The 23118-nt window shown below is 36.1% G+C and overlaps 6 protein-coding genes across 6 annotated transcripts in view; 2 read left to right on the plus strand and 4 right to left on the minus strand.

Annotated features, from left to right (window-relative positions):
* LOC126370124 (protein zerknuellt 2-like) overlaps positions 1-23118 on the minus strand; it is a 205261-nt gene that overhangs the window by 165733 nt on the left and 16410 nt on the right. The gene's annotated exons all lie outside the window — the stretch shown is intronic.
* LOC126370090 (cleavage stimulation factor subunit 2 tau variant) lies at positions 487-8519 on the minus strand. Its single transcript, XM_050014810.1, has 10 exons — positions 8362-8519; positions 8016-8284; positions 7678-7803; positions 6838-6945; positions 5851-5947; positions 5567-5626; positions 4748-4883; positions 2124-2221; positions 1431-1513; positions 487-840 (listed from the first exon to the last, which is right to left on the minus strand). Exons 1-10 carry the CDS (start codon positions 8423-8425, stop codon positions 718-720), a joined length of 1164 nt encoding a protein of 387 aa, XP_049870767.1. The 5' UTR covers positions 8426-8519; the 3' UTR covers positions 487-717.
* Positions 8702-12322, plus strand: LOC126370059 (leucine-rich repeat protein soc-2 homolog). Its single transcript, XM_050014707.1, has one exon. The coding sequence runs from the start codon at positions 9004-9006 to the stop codon at positions 10705-10707; it is 1704 nt and encodes a 567-aa protein (XP_049870664.1). The 5' UTR covers positions 8702-9003; the 3' UTR covers positions 10708-12322.
* On the minus strand, positions 12392-15267 carry LOC126370135 (ras-related C3 botulinum toxin substrate 1). Its single transcript, XM_050014884.1, has 6 exons — positions 15107-15267; positions 14891-15006; positions 14637-14786; positions 14182-14264; positions 13946-14106; positions 12392-13791 (listed from the first exon to the last, which is right to left on the minus strand). Exons 2-6 carry the CDS (start codon positions 15004-15006, stop codon positions 13714-13716), a joined length of 588 nt encoding a protein of 195 aa, XP_049870841.1. The 5' UTR covers positions 15107-15267; the 3' UTR covers positions 12392-13713.
* Positions 16108-22046, plus strand: LOC126370049 (testin). Its single transcript, XM_050014692.1, has 6 exons — positions 16108-16269; positions 16358-16487; positions 16848-17000; positions 17278-17357; positions 19055-19213; positions 19811-22046. Exons 2-6 carry the CDS (start codon positions 16358-16360, stop codon positions 21407-21409), a joined length of 2121 nt encoding a protein of 706 aa, XP_049870649.1. The 5' UTR covers positions 16108-16269; the 3' UTR covers positions 21410-22046.
* Positions 22293-22885, minus strand: LOC126370158 (prefoldin subunit 6). The gene has a single exon (XM_050014921.1). The coding sequence runs from the start codon at positions 22747-22749 to the stop codon at positions 22381-22383; it is 369 nt and encodes a 122-aa protein (XP_049870878.1). The 5' UTR covers positions 22750-22885; the 3' UTR covers positions 22293-22380.

Raw genomic sequence — 23118 nt, forward strand, 5'->3', positions numbered from 1 at the left:
AAGTAGCAATTTCTTTTCTCTGCAAGTCTTCCAATTGGCCACCGAACAATAACGTTTGTCGCGGCGAGACTTACTTCTGAAGTTATATGTATGTACCGCCCGGTGATAGGATGATAAAGCTATTTATTGTAGAAGATAAGTAGTGCATGCCGATGACCTATCAATGTAAATAAATAAACAAATTAAGTACATAAATAAATTAAGCAGCTTGTCTAAATAAACATGTTTTCGGTGTTAACAAGTATTTTTGGATGTGAAAATTGTTAATCATCTGATAGTGAGTAGAGATACCGCACAAAATATTCCTCGAAAACATTGTGTCATTATTTCGTCTGTCACAACGGTACCAAGCATACCTAAAGGAATAAACGATATGCTGGGCACAAACCAGCAATCAAACAAGGGAGAGTGGAGTGGTGGTTTAGAATATACGAGCTGCTGCAGTGCATATTGGTAGGTTTTATACCTAAATAAAACAATTATAAATATCGTCTTAAATCTTACATTTATTAATGATAAACCTTATAATACAGTCTTTGTATCGACATTCTTACGGACTAACGCGACAATGGTTCCGATAGGGCAAACACCAACTTAATTTTAATTTGACAAGGTTAAAATTAGCTCTATCTCTTTCTTGTACATATTTTAAGTGAAGGACGGCACTAATTTTAGAGCTGTCAAACTCAAATTAATAGGCAACAATATGCGAATATCTCAACGTTGCTGCGTGCTCTTAGCGATTTGCTCTTTCAGCATGAGAATGCTGGCGCGTTGTTCCGGAGGCAGCAGGGCGATCTGTTCATCTGACAACTGCAGCACTTGCATTATCAACGCAGCCTAGAGAAACACAAGTATACATATAAGTAATTGGGTCGTGCACTAGGTTTAAGATAAATTGAGAAATTCTGATTACTTAATAAAGACAGATTTAAAACTGATGAAAAACATTTCCTGTCCTCTATTTAACATTATTTATGAATCAAGAAAAACTATGTCCGACATTTTATCACGTTTTATTATCACGTCACAGTGTGCTTTTTCATACCAATTCCATAATAATTTCGGAAAAAGTTTAGTAAAAAGTAACTGATTGTGGTCAACCCCAATACATACACAGATCAGCACATCTCTGCATTGGACTTGCCTCGGCATAAGTCCTTAGAAAGCACCCTACGTCTATACGGCCTATGATCAATTCAGCGGTCAATGGATAAACAGATTTCACTTTCGCTTTTCTAATAACACTGATATGTCGCAGGTAAATAGTATAAATTCCTCCGTTGCCAAGCCGTACCTTTATCGTTAGTTTACTGACGCTTTATTTTTGCAATATTACTAAGGCAAATTATGAAATGCCGTGACTTTTCTGGATTTGACGTCATCGCGAACAATGATGTTATAGTATAATGATAGGAAAATGGCTTTACCTTCTCTTGATCTGAGGCACCAGACGGTATTCCTTGGATGGTTCTAGCCTGCGCTACGCTGGGCATGCCAGGTGGCATTTGAGCTGAAAGTGTAAGAGATGATTAAAATAATTTTAAATATAAATATCTTATTAAACGCTACATATCTTACTATTGTGACCTTTGCTATTATTATTAGTACTTATGTAATTAACAGCCCTTAATGCGGAAAGATAACATTAACTGAACTCTGCTTGTGATAACTAGACAAACGAGTTGCAGCCACTTTTCGTCATACAGTATTATTAATAATAATGACTATTATACTACAGTAAGTATGTAAGATTATTATCTTTAATTAACTTTTACGCTGTTATCGGAACTTTCATTATTACACTGTTTTTATTGAGAGACATAACCATTTAGTAATAAAATTTAACTTAATATTTATGTACATTGGAGACTAACATATATGTAGCGAAGTGAGGCCCTTTTATCTCAGGAAGTCCACCACCAAATTATGATCATTTCGACGAACATCCGTTTTTCTTTTTTGTTTTGTGAAAATTTTAAATGATGTTATTGTCTTGTTTTTGTGTGTGGCGTCCTTATATAATAAACTATTTCTATTCTATTTTTTCTTTAATCAAATAGGCGCCATATAGGCGTCATCGCGCTATTTCTCGCGATGGTTAGGCAGGGTTATAAACTTACGAGGCATCTTGTTCTGTGTGCGCGGGTCCGTGGGCCGCACGCGGGGGTCCGAGTTGAAACCTTGCATGTTGGCCAGGCGCGGGTCCCGCGGGAAACCACTATACGAACAGACATTACACATATTAACTTATATTTCACTTTATATAAACCTACAGTGCTGCTATTTTCATTCCCAATACAAACGAATATTAATTTGCATGTCAATCAATTATTAGATTTATCGATATGTCTGTGATAAATGCGGAAACCGCGTCATGACAAGAAGAAAAAATACAATAAAGTATTTAGTTCTGAATTTAAATTATGATACAAGATAAATCTTATAATAGAGTAGGTATTTGACTGGTTCAAAGATAATGGTGGTCGGGTGGTCGGATGACATTGTGAGGTACGCCGGAAAGCAATGGATGAGACTCGCACAGGACCGGAACAGATGGCGTGAAAGAGAGGAGGCCTATACCCAGCAGTGGGTGGATACAGGCTGAGTAGATAGTAGATAGATAGAAATATACATTATAAAATGATAATCTAGAAATAGAAGTCAGTCTATGATGATCAAAAATCAATCTCGTTTTACTTTACGACTAACTTCGAATTTTATTTATGAATAAGTAACGATGAGTACGACGTTTGACCGCTTTTATTGATGATATCACGGAAGTATTTCCATACAAATCCCAAAGAAAACGTTTCGTAGAAAGTATCTCATTTGACTAGGTTGTCAAGTAGCATTTCATTTATATTCGGAAATACGATGATTACCGAGGGACAGGGGCACACGCAACTTACGACTGTAATCCCTAATGCTTTGGGCAGGAGGTTAGTTCACTCTGATCACGATATCGACCAAACTAAGGAGCAACAAGTAATCAAAACATATCTTGCAGCCACTTTTGATACAAAGTTCTAAAATGTATTAATGAAGTGGGGGGTTAAAAAAGGCCACATCGAAGCAATTAATCTAAATAAGCAATATTGCTATTTGACATTTGTTTGCATTGCGCACTTACTTTTAGATGCGCAAATGTAGACATTTGCAATTGGGTCGTGTACTGGGTTCAAGATAAATTATGAAATTCTGATTACTAAATAAATACAGATCTGAAACTAACGAAAAGCATTTTCTTTGTTTTATTTAACTTAGTTATGAATTTTAATCAAGAAAAACGTAATAATAAGTTCGACATTATATTACGTTTTTCTATGACGTCACAGTGTGCGTTTTCATAGAAATTTCATAGTAATTTCGTGTTTTGACGTTTAGTAAAAAGTGACTGATTTGACTAGATGGAAACTGGCCCATTGCAATTGGAATTGCATTATTGATTTTTTAGATGAATTGCTTCGTTGTGTCCTTTTTAAATCCCCCGTTTGGTAATTGATTATTGCTAATCTACTAACCAAAAAAATATCCAACATTTTAGAGAGGCCATTGCTGGGAAGTTAAGCAGCTGACCGGCTTCTATGTTTTTCCAGCATAGAAGCACTTAACATAAATATTATTGAATATTAATCGACACATAAATAGGTAATATGAATTTATATAGTGAATGTGAAATATCTGATGAGAAGCGAAATAATAAATTGTCAAACGCTTCTACCTCGCACAATGTACTTTAAATCAGGGGGGTTAAACAGGCTACATTGAAGCAATTCACATAAAAAAGTTGTTTGTGTTGTTGAAGAAGAAGAAGAAGAGAATTAATGATTCGGAAATTTGAATGAGCGTGTTCGATGAATGAATGAGCGCCGCCGGGTGATAGGAAAGGGTAGGAAGCGGGAATGACTGATACTTGAACAAAAGTAATATTGCTATTTGACATTTGTTGCGCACTTACTTGTATATGCGCAAATGACAAATTGCAATGTTGCTTTTTCAATGAATAGCTTTGATGAGTAACGGAGTTATAAAATAAATTAGTAACGTGCGCAAGCGTGGGGGGATTCGCATTTCGTGTTATTGATTGCGAAAACGTAAAGGCGAAACCATAATTTCAAATTGCTTCGACGGAGTTAAACGCAACAAAATGGTGTTTTACATGGAAGAATTCTATAATCATTCTTTAGAGCTAAATAAATAAAATTATAGTACAAGGATTGTAAAGGGGATATCAAATACATATTATATTTGCAACTTACATGTCTGGTATTTCCGGTAAAGGAGTCGAGCTTTAGAATAAATAGCAGTTATCAAATTACGAGTACAACACAGTAGTAGACTACGATTACATGTCGCGTGGTTAGGCTATCCTTATTTTTTTAAACGCAAATAACCCTTTCACAATACCTGCTGTATATTCCAAATAGCAACAATAGAGGGGTCTGCACGGATTATGCTGTCGCGCGCAGCACGATAAATACCACGGGTTTCATACCACCAATTTCAATAGACGGAGCGAATGCTGTTTACGTAGATAGTTCGAAACCCACAATAATACTAAATTAACAGACACCTGCTACATTTGAATCTCTTTTTTTTTAATCGTTCGTATCTCGACGATAGTTCAGAGACGATCATCGATTCAGCAATATAACGTTGTTGCTTGGATAGTATATTGTACATTTTTATAATAATAGTGTGTGTACGATAAATTTAAATTCAAAAATAAAATATGTATAGTCACCTGTCCTGCTGCAGCGGCGGCGGCACGGGGTGCGGCAGCGGCGGCAGCGCGCGCATGTCCTGGTCCAGTAGCGCGGGCAGCGCCGGCGCCGCGCGCCCGCCGCGCAAGTCCACGTCGCCCAGCGCCGGTCGCGCCGCTGGAACACGTGATCGTCCGCGTATTTAGAAATGCTAGTTCAATACTTGTCCGTCGGCGGAGACGAACTGTAGTAGGATTTCCAAGCGATAAACGCGCGTAAACCCTACTGTAATACGTCCCAGACGCTGACGGAACTGATTTGTAGATTAATATGCGTTAAAATGTGCTAGAAACCTTCATTCTACTCGTCAACCCAGGGTGACGTATTGCTACAGGTCATTCCGCGATGGCAGATATTCCGCGCCCGCTTACACCTTAATCTTACTCCTCAGCAGCTTAAGGCCATTTAGATTAAGGCATAGAATAAAGAATTGTTACACTATTGTACCCTAGAGGCCATAAGAGAAACAGGGGTAGGCAAATTTAAAAGGTGGGCCGACGAAATAATGTCAATGGCTGGAAACACTAAGACCTGGACCAGATTCGACGGCACACAGGTTGGTTACCGTAGATATTAGATTAAGGAAAAACTTTTAAAATGTAACTTCTATATCTGAAAAAAGGCTATAAATAAATAAATAGAATAAAGGCTAATGCTACGTATAGAATGATAACTCCGCCCCGTACCAATCGTATTGACGTCACCCCCTATGGGATAGATAGATTATTGAAAAAACGGCCGTAAATGATTGGTTTTAAGGCTTTTCTACACAATGTAAAAATAATTGTTACAATACTCACGGGCATACTGGTTGGGTGGTGGCACAGGGTTAGCCAGTAGGGGCGGTTGTTGTTGTTGTGCTGAAAGTAAAATAGGTAGGTAATAAAGTTGCACAAAACCACTGAGAACTTGGTTCAAGATAAATTAAGTCTTTGTTATATTGTATCATCAATCCTCCTAAAGATAAAGCAATTATTTGTCTAGTATTTTTGCAAAACATTTATTTAATCTTTCACCTGAAACATTTCTCAATGCTTCATCAAAAAGAATCTTGTATATTCAGTTGTCTGGTAAATGGATGTACCTTGGGATGAATTGCTGGACATGTATGGATTGGAGATGGGAGGCTTGTCACCAGGTTGGATCACTGGTGGCACGGGGTTACTGGGGTGCAGCATAGTCTGTGAAAAATAGAAAAAATATAAAACATCTACTATTTTAGCAAAACATATTTTTTAGTTGAGTTTTAGTTAGTTTTAGGTTTTGGTGTTGAATAAGCATAAATTGTGAATGTTCAAGATTTCTCAGATTTCAAACAGGGCCTTTAACCAAACAGAGAGAGATTAATGCAGTTTCACTAGTTTTTAGCCAAACTATAAATAGTTCGACTCTGATGCCACATCATTATCATCTTGTGTAATAGACAAAAACATTCCAATGCAAATAGTATTTATTTAAAGTAGGATAATATAATTAGTCACTGTGGTCCACCGGCTTGCTTCTCAACGGGGAGCCACCGGTTCGAACCGAAGTACCAGACTTGCGCCAATAAGTTATTAATTTATCTTAAGTGCAGTTTTCACTAACACAGTCAGCTCGACCATTATAGACGGCGATAGGGCACACCATCATATTGGTCTAACAAAAGGCTCAGTGGGGTTTGAAGGGTTCATCTTGTGATGGGTGCATCTACCTCTGACTACCCCAATTGGGATATAGTTGTCAGCTTATAATTATTATGTTGTTATTTATCATCATCAGCCCATTAACGTCCCCACTTCTGGGGCATGGGCCTTCCCTATGGATGGATAGGGAGATCGGGCCTTAAACCATCACGCGGGCCCAGTGCGGATTGATAGTTATTAACGACTGCTAATGCAGCCGGGACCAACGGATTAACGTGCCTTCCGAAGCACGCAGGAGCTCGAGATGAAAACTTTTTTTTTGTGGTCACCCATCCTATGACCGGCCTTTGCGAAAGTTGATAAACTTGAACAATCGCAGACCGAGCGTGTTTAGCGCTGCCCCACCAAGCTCCTCCATGTTGTTATTATGATAATAGAATACTTACAACTGCAGTGGCAGGGTCTACAATCCTCATGATGACTTGTGCTTGAAGTAGTGCATATGCCAACTGAGGGTTCTGGAGCAGCATATTCCTGGCTTCAGTTGGGTTATTCTGCAAAATTCAAATGAATAATAAAGGATTAATTTCACTACTTGTTTGTAAGGGTGTTCATTCTGGTCACATCATTCACTGTTCTGGTCCACTTAATAAATTTTACTTTTTAAGGGACTGCCTTATGCATTTATGGAACAAAGAGATTAGAAGGAAATTATTCCACCAAAATCTACATGGAGGAGAGATTGGGTGCCTCTTGGCAGATCCAGTATCCATAGCAACAGGGCTTGTATATAAATACTATACTGTGTCTCTTAGGAATAACAATACCTGAACAGCATGGTGTAGTGCTGTAATGGTGTTCTTTGGTACAGTGATGATTTGATCATCATTAAACGCTTTAAACTATGGGGCTGGCATACCAAGAGTGGCTTAAGCCTCCAATAAATCAGATAAAAAAAGTGACAGGTGGGGCGAGTGGTCAATTTCCCTGCAAACGACACACCAACATAGTACCTATATGATAGTAGTGTAGCCTATAGTCACATAACATTATTGCCTGTCAGCTAGCTCACTAGCTAGCATCACATATCATCACTAACAGACCTCCCTTCATTCTCAATTAGTGAATAATAAGGGTTCCGTTTTTTGCCATTAGGCTACGGAACCCTAAAAAAGCCTATAACTTATCATTTTGTTCAATCAAATGTAAGGGCCATTTGGTGAAGCCGTAATACTTGTATTACAGTTTTTTGTATAGAATAATTTGTACACAATGGTATAACATACCTGTACACACAGCTTCATCTGTTTCATGAGCTCAAACATCTGTTCAGGAGGCAACGTCGCCACAGCCTTGCTGATAGCCTCTGGAGCCTTTTCAGGCTCCACTGGGTCTCCATAAGGATTTTCTATCTAAAATATAACATAGCTCAATTACACTTCATTTGTTCTTTAAACAAAAAAATTAACATTTTAAGGTAAATTCAGTAAGGAAAACAAAAAGTTAAAAACTAAAAATCATATAACTATTATAAGAGGCATTTATAAAAAGTAGGTAGTAGTATAAGCACTTTTTCTTTCTTAATTTTTGTTACTTAAAGTTAAAGTATGACATGATAAATTACCTGTGGCCCCTGCATGAGAGCTTGCATTTCCATCCTAGATTTTTCAGTACAGGCATTGTCTACTCTAAGGGAGCGGCCGCCGATCTCATAGCCGTTCAAGTTCCGCATAGCACTGAGGGCCGTCTCCTGATCCTTGTACTCACAGAACCCATAACCTTTCGGCTTACCCGTCTCCCGGTCAAACACTAGTTTGAACGACAACACCGGCCCCACTTCACTGAAGATGTCCTTCAGCTTCTCCTCCGTAGCCTCATAAGGTATATTACCCACTAGAAACATAATAAAATCGGTAAATAGCGGTCACTAACCTATTTCGATTAATAGAATTAAAATAGTGGAATCTTACCAAATACTGATCTCATGGATTTATCCATGATACTTTGTTCTTCTTTTTCTTTACTCTTGTCCATTTTGAGATGTTTCTTTTACAATTTGGTAATGAAATTACAATAATAATTACCGCTACAGTTGTGAGCGATAAAATGACAAAAACGAACGAATGAAGAACGAATCGAAACAACGAAGGAAAGAAAGAATTGTCAAGTAGTAGTCGTTAACACGTCAGACGGATTGATACAACTTGCACTGTTGGATTGAGGTGAAGGGTGAAGTGGTAGGCATGGTAGATTTATTTATCTACTCTGGCAACAATATTTAGAATTTATTCGCATATTCGCAAATAGATTTAGCGAAGTAGGAGTTTATCTTTCCTCTTCTGAATTTGTACTGATTGTTATTAACAAAATGTGCATTTAATGAAATATTGCTTGTATTCCATATTTTGTGAGTTCCAGAAGCAATCTCATAGTATACAGGTCGTGCCGCAAGTGACTATCAATGCAAAGTGATTCTTTCATATGTGCTCAGAAATAGGTATTGATTGTTTCGTGCGATGCGATGACAAGTGTATTTCAGTAGATGTGTTTTTTACATAAAGTGAATACTAGTGTTTTATAAGAAGAAAAGACTAATCAAGAAAAGCAACGGCATGAATCTGGATAATTCATCGAGAGAAAATTCAGAAGCTTTGGACTCAATCGGCACCGTAAGCCCCAGAGAAAAATATCACAGCATGCGGGAGAAAAAACTATCAACAGCATCCCTCACAAACACCGAGGGTGCTCGCCCGAAGATGGTGACGGTGAAACACCCTGAATCTAACAAGCCGAAACCAACAGCAAAGAAAAATAAACCCATACAAGCAGATCTTGATGTCATAAAAGAGTTCATTAGATGCCGAGATGAAGGTGTAAAACGACTTGACCTTAGCAAGTCCTCCATCACATCACTCCCTCCCAATGTCAGAGATTTAACACACTTAGTTGAATTTTATTTATATGGAAACAAGTTAGTTGCCCTACCTGCAGAGTTTGGCTGTTTGGCAAACCTACAAACATTAGCATTGAATGAAAACTCATTGACAAGCTTACCAGATTCTCTCGCCAACCTGAAATGCTTGAAGGTTTTAGACTTGAGGCACAACAAACTAAGTGATATACCGGATGTCGTGTATAAGCTAACATCGCTGACCACACTATTTTTACGGTTCAACAGGATCAGGGTAGTTGGTGATGGTATTGCCAGTCTTACTAATCTCACAATGTTGAGCTTGAGAGAGAATAAAATTAAGGAGTTATCTTCTGGGATTGGAAAATTGGTAAATCTAGTAACATTTGATGTTTCTCACAATCACCTGGAACACTTACCACAAGAAATAGGAAATTGTGTTAATTTGTCTACATTGGATTTGCAGCACAATGATTTATTGGATATACCAGAGACAATTGGAAATCTTCAGGCCTTGACACGTCTAGGTCTCCGGTACAATAGGTTGACTGCAATACCTGCTACACTGAGTAACTGTAAACATATGGATGAGTTTAATGTAGAAGGGAATTCTATTTCTCAATTGCCTGATGGTCTTCTCGCTAGCCTGAATGAACTCACGAGTATTACTCTATCACGCAACTGTTTTATGAGCTATCCATCAGGAGGGCCTGCTCAATTTACAAATGTTTTCTCAATCAACCTGGAACACAACCAAATTGATAAAATACCATATGGCATATTTTCAAGGGCCAAAAATTTAACAAAATTAATCATGAAAGAAAACTTACTGACATCGCTACCGCTAGACATTGGCACATGGTCCAACATGGTTGAGCTCAATTTAGGCACAAATCAGTTAACAAAGCTTCCTGATGATATTCAATGTCTGCAGAATCTGGAAGTGCTGATACTGTCTAACAATTTGTTAAGGCGCATTCCCCCTAACATTGGAAGTTTAAGAAAATTGCGAGTATTAGATTTGGAAGAAAATAAACTTGAAGTTCTGCCAAATGAGCTTGGATTCTTACACGACTTGCAAAAATTAATTGTGCAGTCAAATCAGTTGACAGCATTGCCACGATCCATTGGTCACCTCACTAATCTCACTGTATTAAGTGTTGGCGAAAATAACTTGCAACATGTGCCCGAAGAAATAGGAACACTTGAAAACTTGGAATCCTTGTATTTGAATGACAACCCGAATTTGAACAATTTGCCGTTTGAATTGGCCCTTTGTGTAAGTTTACAGATTATGAGTATTGAAAATTGCCCATTGGCGCAAATTCCCGCTGAAGTTGTGTCTTCTGGACCCTCACTGGTGATCCAATTTCTGAAATCTCAAGGGCCATATAGAGCTATGTGATATCAGGAAGATGACTACCTAGCAGGCAGTGATGGCACTTAATTTCATTGCCCCATAATAATGCAGTCTATACGAAAGTATATAATATAGTAATTATGTATGATTTGCATTTTCTCGAAATTCTAACTACATAAATGATTATTTTAATAGAAAACCATTTGATATCTATATTATATATTATTATTAAACCTTTATGTACTTACTTATTCTCTTCTAATGAAAAATTCAAACAGAATTAATAAATTAAAATATTTTGTTCCAAATTGCATAATGAAAAAGTATAAAATAACAAAAATATATCCATAAATGTTAGTAGATATTGTACATAATAAATGTTACTTTATATGCACAATAAATGTATAGGTCACTCATTGTTTATAATATCCTTTGCGAAGGGATACAAAAGGGATGTTTAAAGATAAATGTAACTATAATTTATGTATCTCTAAATATTATTATTAGGCATCAAACAAATTGGTATCTGCAAAATATTTTGGTACATTTATGTGACCCTATGTTTACCTATGAAATTTGATTGATTTCAGTCTGATCAAAATTCTGGACAAAATAAAAACACAGTTATGTTTTGTTAGAAAATTGTTAAGTAGATAGGATTACTTTAAAACTTTTAGCTAAAATTATTAATTTATTAGTGTATGATCATATTGAGATGGTTAGATTGATGTACCCAGTATTTAAAATGTGTTATTTAGATGTACATTATGTGTTAGATAGGATTTAATCCTTTATGTAAAAATAAAAGCAGGAAGGATCTCATCCATTGTTTGAATCAGTATTTAGTCATCAATGTCTTATTATATTGTAACAACATTTTAACATTTTTTCTACTTGTGGACTTCACTTCTATATTCTAATAGGTAATCGTGATTTTGATCAACTAATAAGAGATGAACTAGTCCCTTTAAAACATGATTTTCCTATCACAATGCATTTATTTTCTTTTGATATATTTATGTCAGTAAGTGTAGATTTACATTAAAATTAGTTTTTTGAACATGTATTGTAGCCATTTTCTAGTTTATATTTTGTATTTTAATTTTTACGTAATATTATCTTGGAGACTACTGATTTTTAATTATACACATCACCCGTATACCTATATGGAAGTACCCCCAAATATTTTTATTATTTTCTTGTATCATATGAATGACAGTATATTAAAATGTATTTTAGATTTTTAATGAATTGGTGTTGATTAATGTTCCGTGTTAAAATAGCTTTTCTAGTCATTACAAAATGTTGACTTTATAAATGTCTAATTAATGAGTAATCCTGTGACAACACTCCATTGGTGTTATTTTAATAATTAATCTTTGCATAATAATAACATTGACATGTTTAGTAAGTCATTTAAATACGTATTGTAATACTGTATGGGGAAACTGTAGGCCATAAATATGGTGATGTAGACTGATCAATAATTAATTACTTACATGTTTAAAAAAAATAGAATTGATGTTTAATACGAAAATTTACGGTAGACTACAAACAAAACTTATTTCAAAAATGTTGACCCATTATGTAATCTATTTTATGTTAAATGTGTTTCAATAACATGTAAACATGTTAAATGGAATAAAATTAATTTTAATTATATTTGATTTTTTTTTAGGAGGTCGCCGACTAAAATAAAATAATAATAGTTATTCAATAATTTAAAAAGTGCAGTTTACACAAGTTTTATTCATAAATTGCGCATTTGTCCTTATATAAATAATTGAATATGTATTAGTTATATACACAATAAATTCAAAGCTTTTACCTGTAAATCAAAGCAGTCTACATTTAAAAATAATTACAAAATAATAAGTGATGGTGCAATGCAAATACTCTTAAATGCTTTGTTATTCTTAAATCTATTTTCACATACAAAAATATTTTGCCCTAATGAATCACTATAAAACACACATTATCTCATCACTTTTCTACATAATAATACAAGAAAAAAATATTAATTTCAATAATAATATTGCGATCAAAACTATATAGAATAAATGCTAAATCCCAAACGAATGCTAATACAAAAAGAATGTCACCGCCATAAAAGCAAATACAGGCTTTACAGCTGCCAGTAAATCATGTGGTTCCTTCATTTGATTATAGATAACTTGGAAACGTCTATAAATATTTTTGAGATAGTAAATGGTTTCAATTCCCATAAAGATTAAAGTTTTAATAATTATGATCAGTACGTAAGTAAATGCTTCCATGAAAAAATAACAAGTAAACCAACCATTCACTAAAGTAACTGCTTATCCATGTCTTGCTAACTAAGAGATTAATTTGAGTACGTTATTAGAGCTAGCTTCTATAAATCAGTCCTTATTCAAGTCGCGTAAAGACTATAATATCCCAAACTTCGAGAATATTGAGGTTCTTTGCAAATATAAAAATAACATAGTCAAAGTAACAGTAACAATTTGTTTCTAACCACTGATGAATTTCTACAACACAAAACTATTGGGCCTTAAAAACTACTCATAAATCTTTGGCATGTCTGTTTGCTTAAAGTAACAGAAAATATACATAAACATATTTTTATGTGATGTTATTCAAATACAGATATACGAATGCAAATTATGGCACTTATTATAAAAATAATCACAATCTTTTGTTTAAAATATAGAGCAGAAAGCGATAATTAGATATTGATGTTTTTTTTTCTTCTGCTCTATAGAACAAAATATAATTATTGGCATGGCGGTATGAGATTCGGAAGTCGACACCGAAATACTTGTTTTATAATTAAAAATGTGTACTATTAGTATTAAGCCAAAAATAGTAATAACAATAATTACCTGTTGGTTTGTATGCATTTTTCATATTCCATCATAACACAATTTTCTTCTTCTCTTCTATTACCCAAAACTGAATAAAAGTAAAAAGCTAATAGTACAGATCTGGTGTAGAAACATATTATTACTGTTGGTTAGAGATTCCTGAATGTTTGTCATTATTGTTGATTGTCATGTAGTTTAGTCATATTTACATGATTAGACACTTCCTTTGATGTCTCTTTTGAGGCTCCGGTCTTAATACTGCACGAACTGCTTCATCAAAAACCTTAAAACGAAGAAAACACTATAATAAAATAATAAATGTTAAAAACCTAGACAGGTATAAGGTACGCCTGTAATCCTCATAGGAATAGATAGTGCCGCTAGTTGTGATTAGCTACTTCGTAAAAGAATTAAAGATTTAAAAATAGACAGATTACCTGTTTCAGACCCCGTTGTGTTAAGGCAGAGCATTCCATGTATTTAACAGCTCTAATTTTATTGGCCAATTTCTGTCCTTGTTCTCTCTTGAGTGGAGACATACCTTGCTCAGATAGCAAACTCAGGGTCTCCCTGTCATCTCTCAAGTCAATCTTTGTACCTGAAAGTAATATAATTTGCATGAGGGAGTCCCATTAACGATTCACAAAAACATGAATCATGGGTATATACTTACCAACCAATATAATAGGTGCATCAGGGCAGTGATGTTTTATTTCAGGATACCACTTGGAAGTAACATTTTCATATGAAGAAGGACTGAAAAAACACATATTTTGTAAATACATATTTAAAAATAACCCTGTAATAAAATTCGCAAAGCTAAGCTCAATAAAGTTTTTATACAGATATATTAAAAAATCTTCCTATTTTAATAGAATGTTTGTATCTACTGGTTTTATATTCATGAATATTACCCATCTATATTCATTAATAAGATTACTTTTTTCTTCCAAAAGTAGCCTTTATTTAAAGGTTTGCTTTGCTCTAGTTTTGAACTTCTATGCTTTTTGTTAGAAATACCTTGTATGTTTGTTGATATGATGTAGATAAACAACACGGTAAGGTATTGTCATACTACTGTCAGTAGGGAGTTGATAAAATAAAATAAAATGTTATATCAACACCCACCTTGTAACACTGAAGCATATAAGGAAGACGTCTGTTTGAGGGTAACTGAGTGGTCTTAGTCTATCATAGTCCTCTTGTCCTGCAGTATCCCATAACCCTAAAGATACTGCTACTCCATCAACTACCATGGGTGCTGAATAATTATCAAATCTGAAACATTCAAAAATTGTCAATATGAATCTACCAAAGAAGTAGAATAATATAAACAGTGATCAATGGTATTTTTAGTAGGATCTTATTAGATTTTAACTTACACCGTGGGTACATATTCGCCAGGAAAACTGTCCGTGGTATAAGATATTAACATACACGTTTTTCCGACGGTACCGTCTCCTACTACTACACACTTGATTGGCCTGCCAGAAGACATCTATAAAAGAATATTTAATTATTGACTTAAAAAGACTAAACTATGAGTCATTTTAGCTAGCTAAAGCATGTGATATAAACAAACAGGACTATGACATTACCGTTTAAGTATGCAATAAATTGTTAATGAATCTTTATGACACTTATTTACAAGATAGAAAATTAAAATTACTAAAATAAACACACTTTTAGTCTAAAATTTGGTCGGAAACGCATTGAATGAAAGATGGATGACGGGCAGTGGTAAGCACAGATAAAAAAATTACATACAAAATGAATTGACGGATGTTGGATCACGGGACGGGGAAAGGGAGGGGGACGTTATTTGCTTCCTTAATTTCTACCATTTGTATCTATTTAAAGAGGCAACATTTTCCTGGTAGGAATTTGACACAACGATATAGGGATGTTCGATCCGGTAGCGTTGTATCGATATTCCGGATCGCAATGGATCGTAATGTACTGTATCGATCCTAGTATCGATCCTATTGACTCGATACGATTTTTTGGATCGATCCAGTATCGAATCAAATATTTAGAAAAATAAAAGATGTTGTGTTTTTGCTGACTTTCTGACACAAATTCCGTGTTTTTATGATGCCTTTTTATGTGCTTTGCCAAATTGGTGGTGTTTCCTTTAGTTTTCACCTCGATATGACATAATTTGCACTTTCCTCCAGTATCCGTTTTCACAAACAACGACCAAACATTGGATTTTTAGGCGGAGCCATAGCAAAATTACAATTGGTTTATATAAACAAAATAAGTTGTTGGTTGTCCAAGCGACTAAAAAGTACTACTTACATAAAAATAAAATGTCGGTAACAAATGCCGAAATTGACGGTACTTTTAAATATAATAATACATCTCATTTCGATCCGATCCACCGTGCTTCTGTATCGATCCGCCTACGGATCGAATGACATTGTATCGATACAAAAATCGAGTGGATCGTATTACATTGTATCGATCCACATAAGTATCGGATCGGATCGAACATCCCTACAACGATATAACTGATACGAATCAGCCTGACATGTCGTGCATGTTGGATGTTGGTGCTCCTTTTTTTTAGCAATTTTTTTTAGCTTACTCCATCCTACCCCTTTTTGATTATTTTGATGTCATTCGGTCAATCGGTCAGTCAGTCAGTTCATTTAATTTCGCGAGTGTCTTTTTCTTTTGTTTGTTTGTTTCTTATTTTTCTTTTATTTAATTTTATAACAAACTTAATTAACATCAAGTTCATACTTGATTTATAGAGGTACGTTATTAAAAGTATGCGTTTTTGAAGAATGGCAAGTGTTATTATTGCGTTTTTGTTTTTATGTGATATCCTTATCGGCTTGTAGATGAGTGAGTCATGTGTGGAGACTCCAGAAGCGCCGGCCTGGTTGTCTAAATTGGAGAGCCAGCGCGAAAAATTGAGCAAAGCCCGACTTGGACACGACAGCGGCGCGGGAGCACCTTGTAATTCTTGTGGTGAGTTTCGCATGACTTTTTTGAACTTAAACAGATGGTCAACAATGCGACTTTGTCTGATTCATTTTATGCCTATGCTATATTCACTATGAAAACTTTACTCATCTCTTAATAAATGTACAAAAGTTATTATTATTATTATTGGAAGCACAGGCAGCACTTTGTATAACATTCTTCAGTAACTTTGATCTTTACTTAACTTAATAGATATTAATTGATATCTTAGTTGGTAGGTGTTATTATAGATAAAAGAAAAACTAGAATGGTTACCAAAAACTGGCTACAACTTGTCTTCTTGAGGATAAAATAAAATACTTCTACGTTCAAAACTAAAGTACTGCTCTATCTGAAACTTGTCAGGTTCATCATGCCCGGGCTTAGACCTGCACTTCTGGCGCAAGGTTTGTCGCGCGTGCCACTGCAGCAAGGATGTCCACGATGTACAGGACGACGACCTCTCCGGCTGGGCACAATTCGAACTGCTCGGCACTGCTCGCCCCAAGAAGTCTTCAAGTAAGTTCACTTCAATGTAGTTAAAAATAAGTCATGGTTCATCATATCCTGGTTTAAGACCTGCACTTCTGACGCAAAATATGTGCATGCCAATGTAGAAGGAATGTGCATGACAGCTGGAGGATGTAAATAAACCTGTGTTACAATTTCATGGAGAGGAGCTGGATTAGCAACCAAAAAAAATACAGTAAAAAATAATCTTCCTTCAATATGTAGTTCACTTAGTAGATTTTGTATTATGTATATTCATTGAAACAAATCTATTCCTATTTTTCAGTGCCCCTGATAAAAATTCGTGGAGTGACAGATAAACCTGTGAAACTCGACTGGGTACCTCCAAATGCGTCCACAGAATTGGTAAGTTATATAGTCATCATCATCATCAATCATCTGGCGTCATACCACTGTTGGGTATAGGCCTCCTCCATTTCTATCCGACTGCGGCGAAACAAAACGGAGGGTTATGTGTTTGACCGCTATGTATATGTATGTGTGTATGCATGTCTGTTCCAACCTAACTTCCAAACCAACTGTCAGAATTGAACAAATGAGGTGTCACAAGAAGCGTCTTCCTTGTCCGGTGGCTATAGCCTGTGTGACGTCACGCTAAATTCAAAGTGGTGTCCTCTAGAGGAGATAAAGCGAGGATGAGAAAAAAAATATTGTTTTCTAATGGTAGTATATTGGGTATCAAATGAAAGGGCTTAATTTGCACATTTCAAATATGTACATTTCCTCCATAATTATATTGAATTAATAACATGACAGACTCAGACATGTTGATAGGTTTTATCTTCAAATCTTGCGTAAAACACGTATCGAAAGTGCGTTATCTTAATATGATCCCAAAATAATATAAATAAAAATATAAGTTCAAAACTAAAACCCGACTACGGAAAAAACACAAATTTCAGAGAAATATACCTATTTTCTTGTTTCATACTTTTTAGAGCGTGATTTTTCCGTAGTCAGGTTTCAGCATAGAGCAACACGGACCTCCCCGGACCGGAGGGTATTAGTTTTTAAACTTATATTTTTTGCACCACCCTTTCTGGTCTTGCGCATGATGTCATCCAATCACGGGGCCGGGAAGTTATGATAAATTAAATTAATTTAATAGGTAATCTACTTCTCTCACAGATAAGATGTGACCTGTTTATTGATAATAATAATTTGAATTCATTAAGCTGTTTGTTCCTGATAAGACTTGATTAATGTTAATAAGAATAACTATTATTGAAGAAAATAATTATTGCTTTATATTGTTTATATTAAATAAACATCCCCCTCAACAAGTCATGTCTATGTAAAAATCTCTTCTGTTATCAATACAACTAAAAAAGGTTAATCTCCTATGAAAAGTTACTTTATATAATATTTTTCTCATTCCTAGAATATGCATATATAAGTATTATATAAATATTATATATGAATATTCATATACTCTACCTGTATGATTGAATATGGAATACTATATATGTACTTCCATTTAAAGCCTCAAAAATATATTCATATTTTTTCTGCAAATATTATATTTTTATATTTAGAGTCTATTGTTTGCGGAACTCTCAAAAATGGCAGCTGTTTTATTAGAATTATATCTCCTGCACTTTGCCTGTCTTTTTATCATTCTCCTGCCTCCCGTTCCACTAGGTGCGATTGGCACAACATGTTATACTCTCCTATCCATCTCTGTCAGTCATCATCTCTGTCCTTCATAACATAAATAGCCTAAATAAGTTCTACTGCTGGGCACAGGCCTTCCCTTAAACCACCAGAGGGGGTACGAAGCATGCTCACCATTCTGCTCCACTGCCGGTTGGTGGAGGTGTTTTTATGGCTACTAGCGACCAACGACTTAACGTGGCCTCCGAAGCACAGACTCATTTTACTATTTCGGACAATCAGGTGATTCAATCCTGCAATGTCTTTCCCTCCTATATCATCACACCCTTCATATATCACATAATATACGTAACCCTGGCACAGTTTCTAGGGTCGCCTCCTAACCCATCATAATTATGACCACCGTTTTAAGTAATGGTTATCCACAGGTATCAGAGTACATGTCATGCCTGGGCTCTCTGGCTCCGGTGTCGGGGTCAGCAGCAGCTCGCAAGCGACGCGCGCAGCTCCGCACGCAGCTGCCGCCGCACGACGTCGCGCCCGCTGTCAGGCAGCACGCCTCTGATCACGAGAAGTCCGAGCATACGGTTAGTAAATTTTGCTTTAAGTACATTTGTAATTATTGGTAGCGGACCCCGCACACGTCCTGCTAGATCTCACCGCCAAGCCACCTACCAGATTAGATTAGTAATAGGAAATCTAAACCATTCGGGGATTTTTATTACGATTTTTTTATTATGCGTCGCAAGGTGGACAATCTCACTCTTCGCAAAAAGACCTAATAATACTCCATGGGAATTTTTAGTGGGACTAAATATAACCCTCAGTTCTTGAGTAATTGTGGTTGCACCAGTGCGATGGCTATGCTGTTTGTTCTACTTGTTCTCAATGGTTTACTTTGTTAGAATTAAGGTTTTATTGGAGATGTAGAGTCAAGAGCCTTCAGAGGTACTCACGTCCACTTTTGGAATTGAAGTGACGTAATTTCTATTGATAGAATCTTATCTACATATTGTATTATTGTAGTTTATCTAAATAGCTGCCTTTTTTATCTTAGAAGAATACATACTTACGAGTATAGTTGTTTGATCTGTTTACGAATATATTATTATAGTGTTTGTTCAACTGAATAGATGATTATAGTCTTTTTTTATATGAATAACGGTGATGCTATTTATTCACAGGAGTACATTACTCGCATCAAGGATCACGTCGTCGGTATGGGAAACGTCGTCAGAGTAGGCCCTCTGCAAACTAGCGAAGTATACTCCGTCGAAAACAGCAAGACTCACTCGGCTACCAAGTCTTACGCGCTTCCCTTAAAGATTTCTAATGTTTCCAGAGGTGTTAAATATAATATTATTCCCAAAAACGCCTCAGACAAGAAACTCGTTTTAGACTCACAGGGTAATATAGTGAGCAGCGCCGCAAACCTGCCTGACTACAAGTCCAGTCCAATACTCAGTAGGATTGTGAAGGATAAACTCCAAGTGATGCGCATCGAGTCTGACAGGATCAAAAGTGCCGTCGAACACGGACCTGTCTATGACAAACTTCTCAAGAACCTTAACGATTTGAACATGCCCGTCACAAATGACGTCTACCTGCAGCCAATCCAGCTCTTCCGTGATGAGTACAATAAGAACCCACAGTTCAGGGAAGAGACCAATGAGTTCGCCAGTAAATCACTCGGAGCTCAAATAATGCCAGACTTGTGGTCGTCCAGCAACAACAATGTTTTGGGCACAGCTAAATTACTTGACAGCAGAATTCAAAAAGGGACTATATTCGCTCCTAACGGTGAAATTTGGAGCTGGAAGCACGAGCCCACTACTCCAGAACATAGTGGTACCATTTGTTCCACAAAGATTAATCCCCAATATTCTACAACTACTAAACCTATCAACCAGGTGGAACCGCAACAAACTGCACCTCTCAGGGAATATCTTAGAACTCACTCAGAGGAAGAGCTCCCGCCGCCCCCACTGCCCAACTACAGCACATACCCTGGAGCAGTACCAGCATCTCCTCCTGCCAACGATTGGACGAACCAATCCAATGATAACCTTCAAACTGCCGATACCACCGGGTATCCAGTTTCAGTTAATTATGCAGAGCATGTCGATCCTATCATCGACCAGTTAGCAGAGATGTCTCTGAGTCCGGCTGAGATGGAGTTCAACAGGAAACTTTACAACGAAGGAGTGCCGTGTCAACGCTGTACGAAGCCTATGTTCGCCGGTGAGGTGGCAGTGAAGGCGGAGAGGGCAGGCCAGGAAGCGATTTGGCATCCACAGTGTTTCACCTGCAGTAAGTGCGGCGAATTACTCGCGGACCTTGTGTACTTTTTCTACAAGGGCGAGATATACTGCGCGAGAGACCTGGCCAGCGTGTTGGATATTCCGCGCTGCGCGGGCTGCGACGAGTTGATATTCACGCGGCCGTACACCGCGGCTGAGGGGCGAGCGTTCCACGTGCAGCACTTCTGTTGCTATCATTGCGACGCGCCTCTGGGGGGTCAGAAGTATGTGCCCGATGATAAGACGGGGCTGCCTATATGTCTGTCGTGTTATGACCAGTTCCATGCGGAGCGCTGCCGCGGCTGCGGCGGAGTGATCGGCCCGGAGCAGCAGGGGGTCTCTTGGAGCAACATACATTGGCACGCCGACTGCTTCATCTGTTCCGGACGGATGTGCGGCAAGAGCTTGCTCAGTGGCCGTTTTGTAGTCAAGCAAGAGATGCCATTCTGTAGCGTGCCATGTGTTCAAAGCAGAATTAAATAAATATTAAATGTGAAGGAAAGTTACGACAAAACAACGTTTATTAGAGGCATACTTTTAAAATACTGGTGTCTGTTGTATTCCATAGTTATAGTTATTTATCTATATTATGAGATGAGAAATGATAGTATTTTTGATATTCCTTTTGAGAATATTTCTGCAAAGAATTTATATAAAGTATTTTTCTACATATTTTTTGGTTAGTGTATTCTTATGTGCATGAGTGAAGTTTACATACATATTTGTATTTAGTAGGTAGTCACAAATTATTCAAGATTACTCTTGATACATTTATAATGTCAGTGTTAACATAGGGACCAAATATGATTATTAGTGCTATAGGTTATTAAATAATATAAGATTTTGCATTTGAATTAGGAATATTGATATAAACACATAAAAACTATTGACAAGTTTTATATTTAAAATTATGTTATGATTATGGAGTAATTTGTTATGATGATAGAATACTTCATAAGTTGTCTGCCAGAAATGTTGTGATATAATACAACTGATATATTTAGATGTTAAGTGTAATAAGAGGTGATATTTTGTGGTATTAAACTGGTACATGACATTCCTTGATCGTGCCATTTATAGTTTGTGGCATATATGGAAAAATAAAAATCTACAAATCTTATATACCTTAGTGTTTTATTGCTAACTGTATAGGTAATTTTAGTTGAAAATAAAGCTTTGTTTTGTGTTTCCACAGAAAGGTGTGAATGTAAGTATGTTGTATCAACCAAAAGTAAATAATATTAAACATTTCTCAGATAAGAATAATTTGCTAAAGAGTTGCAATGATAGTTCAGTTACCAAATTAAAATGTATACATTTGTAATAGGTAGTAAAAGGGTGGTAATTTAATAATAAAACCGAAATATAAAATGTTAATACTATATTCAAGTATAAATTACAATATGCATGGTTTATTTAGAGGTAAAGCATTAAGACAATGATTTGCAAATATTTCAGGCATTTATCTTCAGTTTGCCGAGATCATTCTTTAGTTTGTTCAGATTCTCTTGTAAGGCCTCTTGTTTGTTTTCCAAAGCAGAAATATGATCATCTGTTCTTTTAATTTCCTTGTTGATGTAGTCCATACGTTTGGCGACGTTTTGCCGGGCTTCATCTAGGTCTTGCTTAACCAGCACAGGGCCGATAAGTTTATACACTTCAGCATCTTTTTTTAAGAGAGCTAGTTCTTCCTTTACAGCTTTATTTTCATTCAACTGGCTATCTAATTGCTGCTTCAAAGCTACTGCCTTATGATATTCTTTCTGTACACCGTTGAAAATCTCTAACTCTTTTTGCAATTTCTTTTGTATTTCTTCAGCCATTGTGATGAAAATTTAAATACCTGATATTATTTTTAGAATATGAAGAATATTAGCGTTAAATTTACTTCTTTGTGTATCACACACACAATTTTAGGTTATATTCCGCTCTCCAGGTTTTGACATTGACAATTTGATTCTGACAGTTGAAGTTTCGTTTATTAACTTTTTAGACTGCGAAAAGCAACTGTTATACAGGCTTATTTTAAATGAGGGACTTTCCAGGCTACGTTCTCTAAAAAAATATAGATGGCGCTGTTCAGTTTTAACGTGGAATTAATACGTATTTTCTAATTGCATATAGCAGAGTACATAATTATTAAAAATATAATGTAATGAGCTGTAAATAGTTACATGACAGCCAGGGTTACT

This window comes from Pectinophora gossypiella, chromosome 10 (assembly GCF_024362695.1).
Source record: "Pectinophora gossypiella chromosome 10, ilPecGoss1.1, whole genome shotgun sequence".
Classification (NCBI taxonomy): Eukaryota; Metazoa; Arthropoda; class Insecta; order Lepidoptera; family Gelechiidae; genus Pectinophora; species Pectinophora gossypiella.

Coding starts and splice junctions, on each gene's coding strand:
- LOC126370059 (XM_050014707.1), top strand. CDS start 9,004: ATGAATCTGGATAATTCATCGAGAGAAAATTCAGAAGCTTTGGACTCA.
- LOC126370158 (XM_050014921.1), bottom strand. CDS start 22,749: ATGGCTGAAGAAATACAAAAGAAATTGCAAAAAGAGTTAGAGATTTTC.
- LOC126370090 (XM_050014810.1), bottom strand. CDS start 8,425: ATGGACAAGAGTAAAGAAAAAGAAGAACAAAGTATCATGGATAAATCC. Junction 8,285..8,361: donor ATCCATGAGATCAGTATTTG/GTAAGATTCCAC, acceptor TTATGTTTCTAG/TGGGTAATATACCTTATGAG. Junction 2,222..4,747: donor CCGCCGCTGCAGCAGGACAG/GTGACTATACAT, acceptor CTGTTCGTATAG/TGGTTTCCCGCGGGACCCGC.
- LOC126370049 (XM_050014692.1), top strand. CDS start 16,358: ATGAGTGAGTCATGTGTGGAGACTCCAGAAGCGCCGGCCTGGTTGTCT. Junction 16,488..16,847: donor AGCACCTTGTAATTCTTGTG/GTGAGTTTCGCA, acceptor GAAACTTGTCAG/GTTCATCATGCCCGGGCTTA. Junction 17,001..17,277: donor TCGCCCCAAGAAGTCTTCAA/GTAAGTTCACTT, acceptor CCTATTTTTCAG/TGCCCCTGATAAAAATTCGT.
- LOC126370135 (XM_050014884.1), bottom strand. CDS start 15,006: ATGTCTTCTGGCAGGCCAATCAAGTGTGTAGTAGTAGGAGACGGTACC. Junction 14,787..14,890: donor GGCGAATATGTACCCACGGT/GTAAGTTAAAAT, acceptor TGAATGTTTCAG/ATTTGATAATTATTCAGCAC. Junction 14,265..14,636: donor ATATGCTTCAGTGTTACAAG/GTGGGTGTTGAT, acceptor GTGTTTTTTCAG/TCCTTCTTCATATGAAAATG.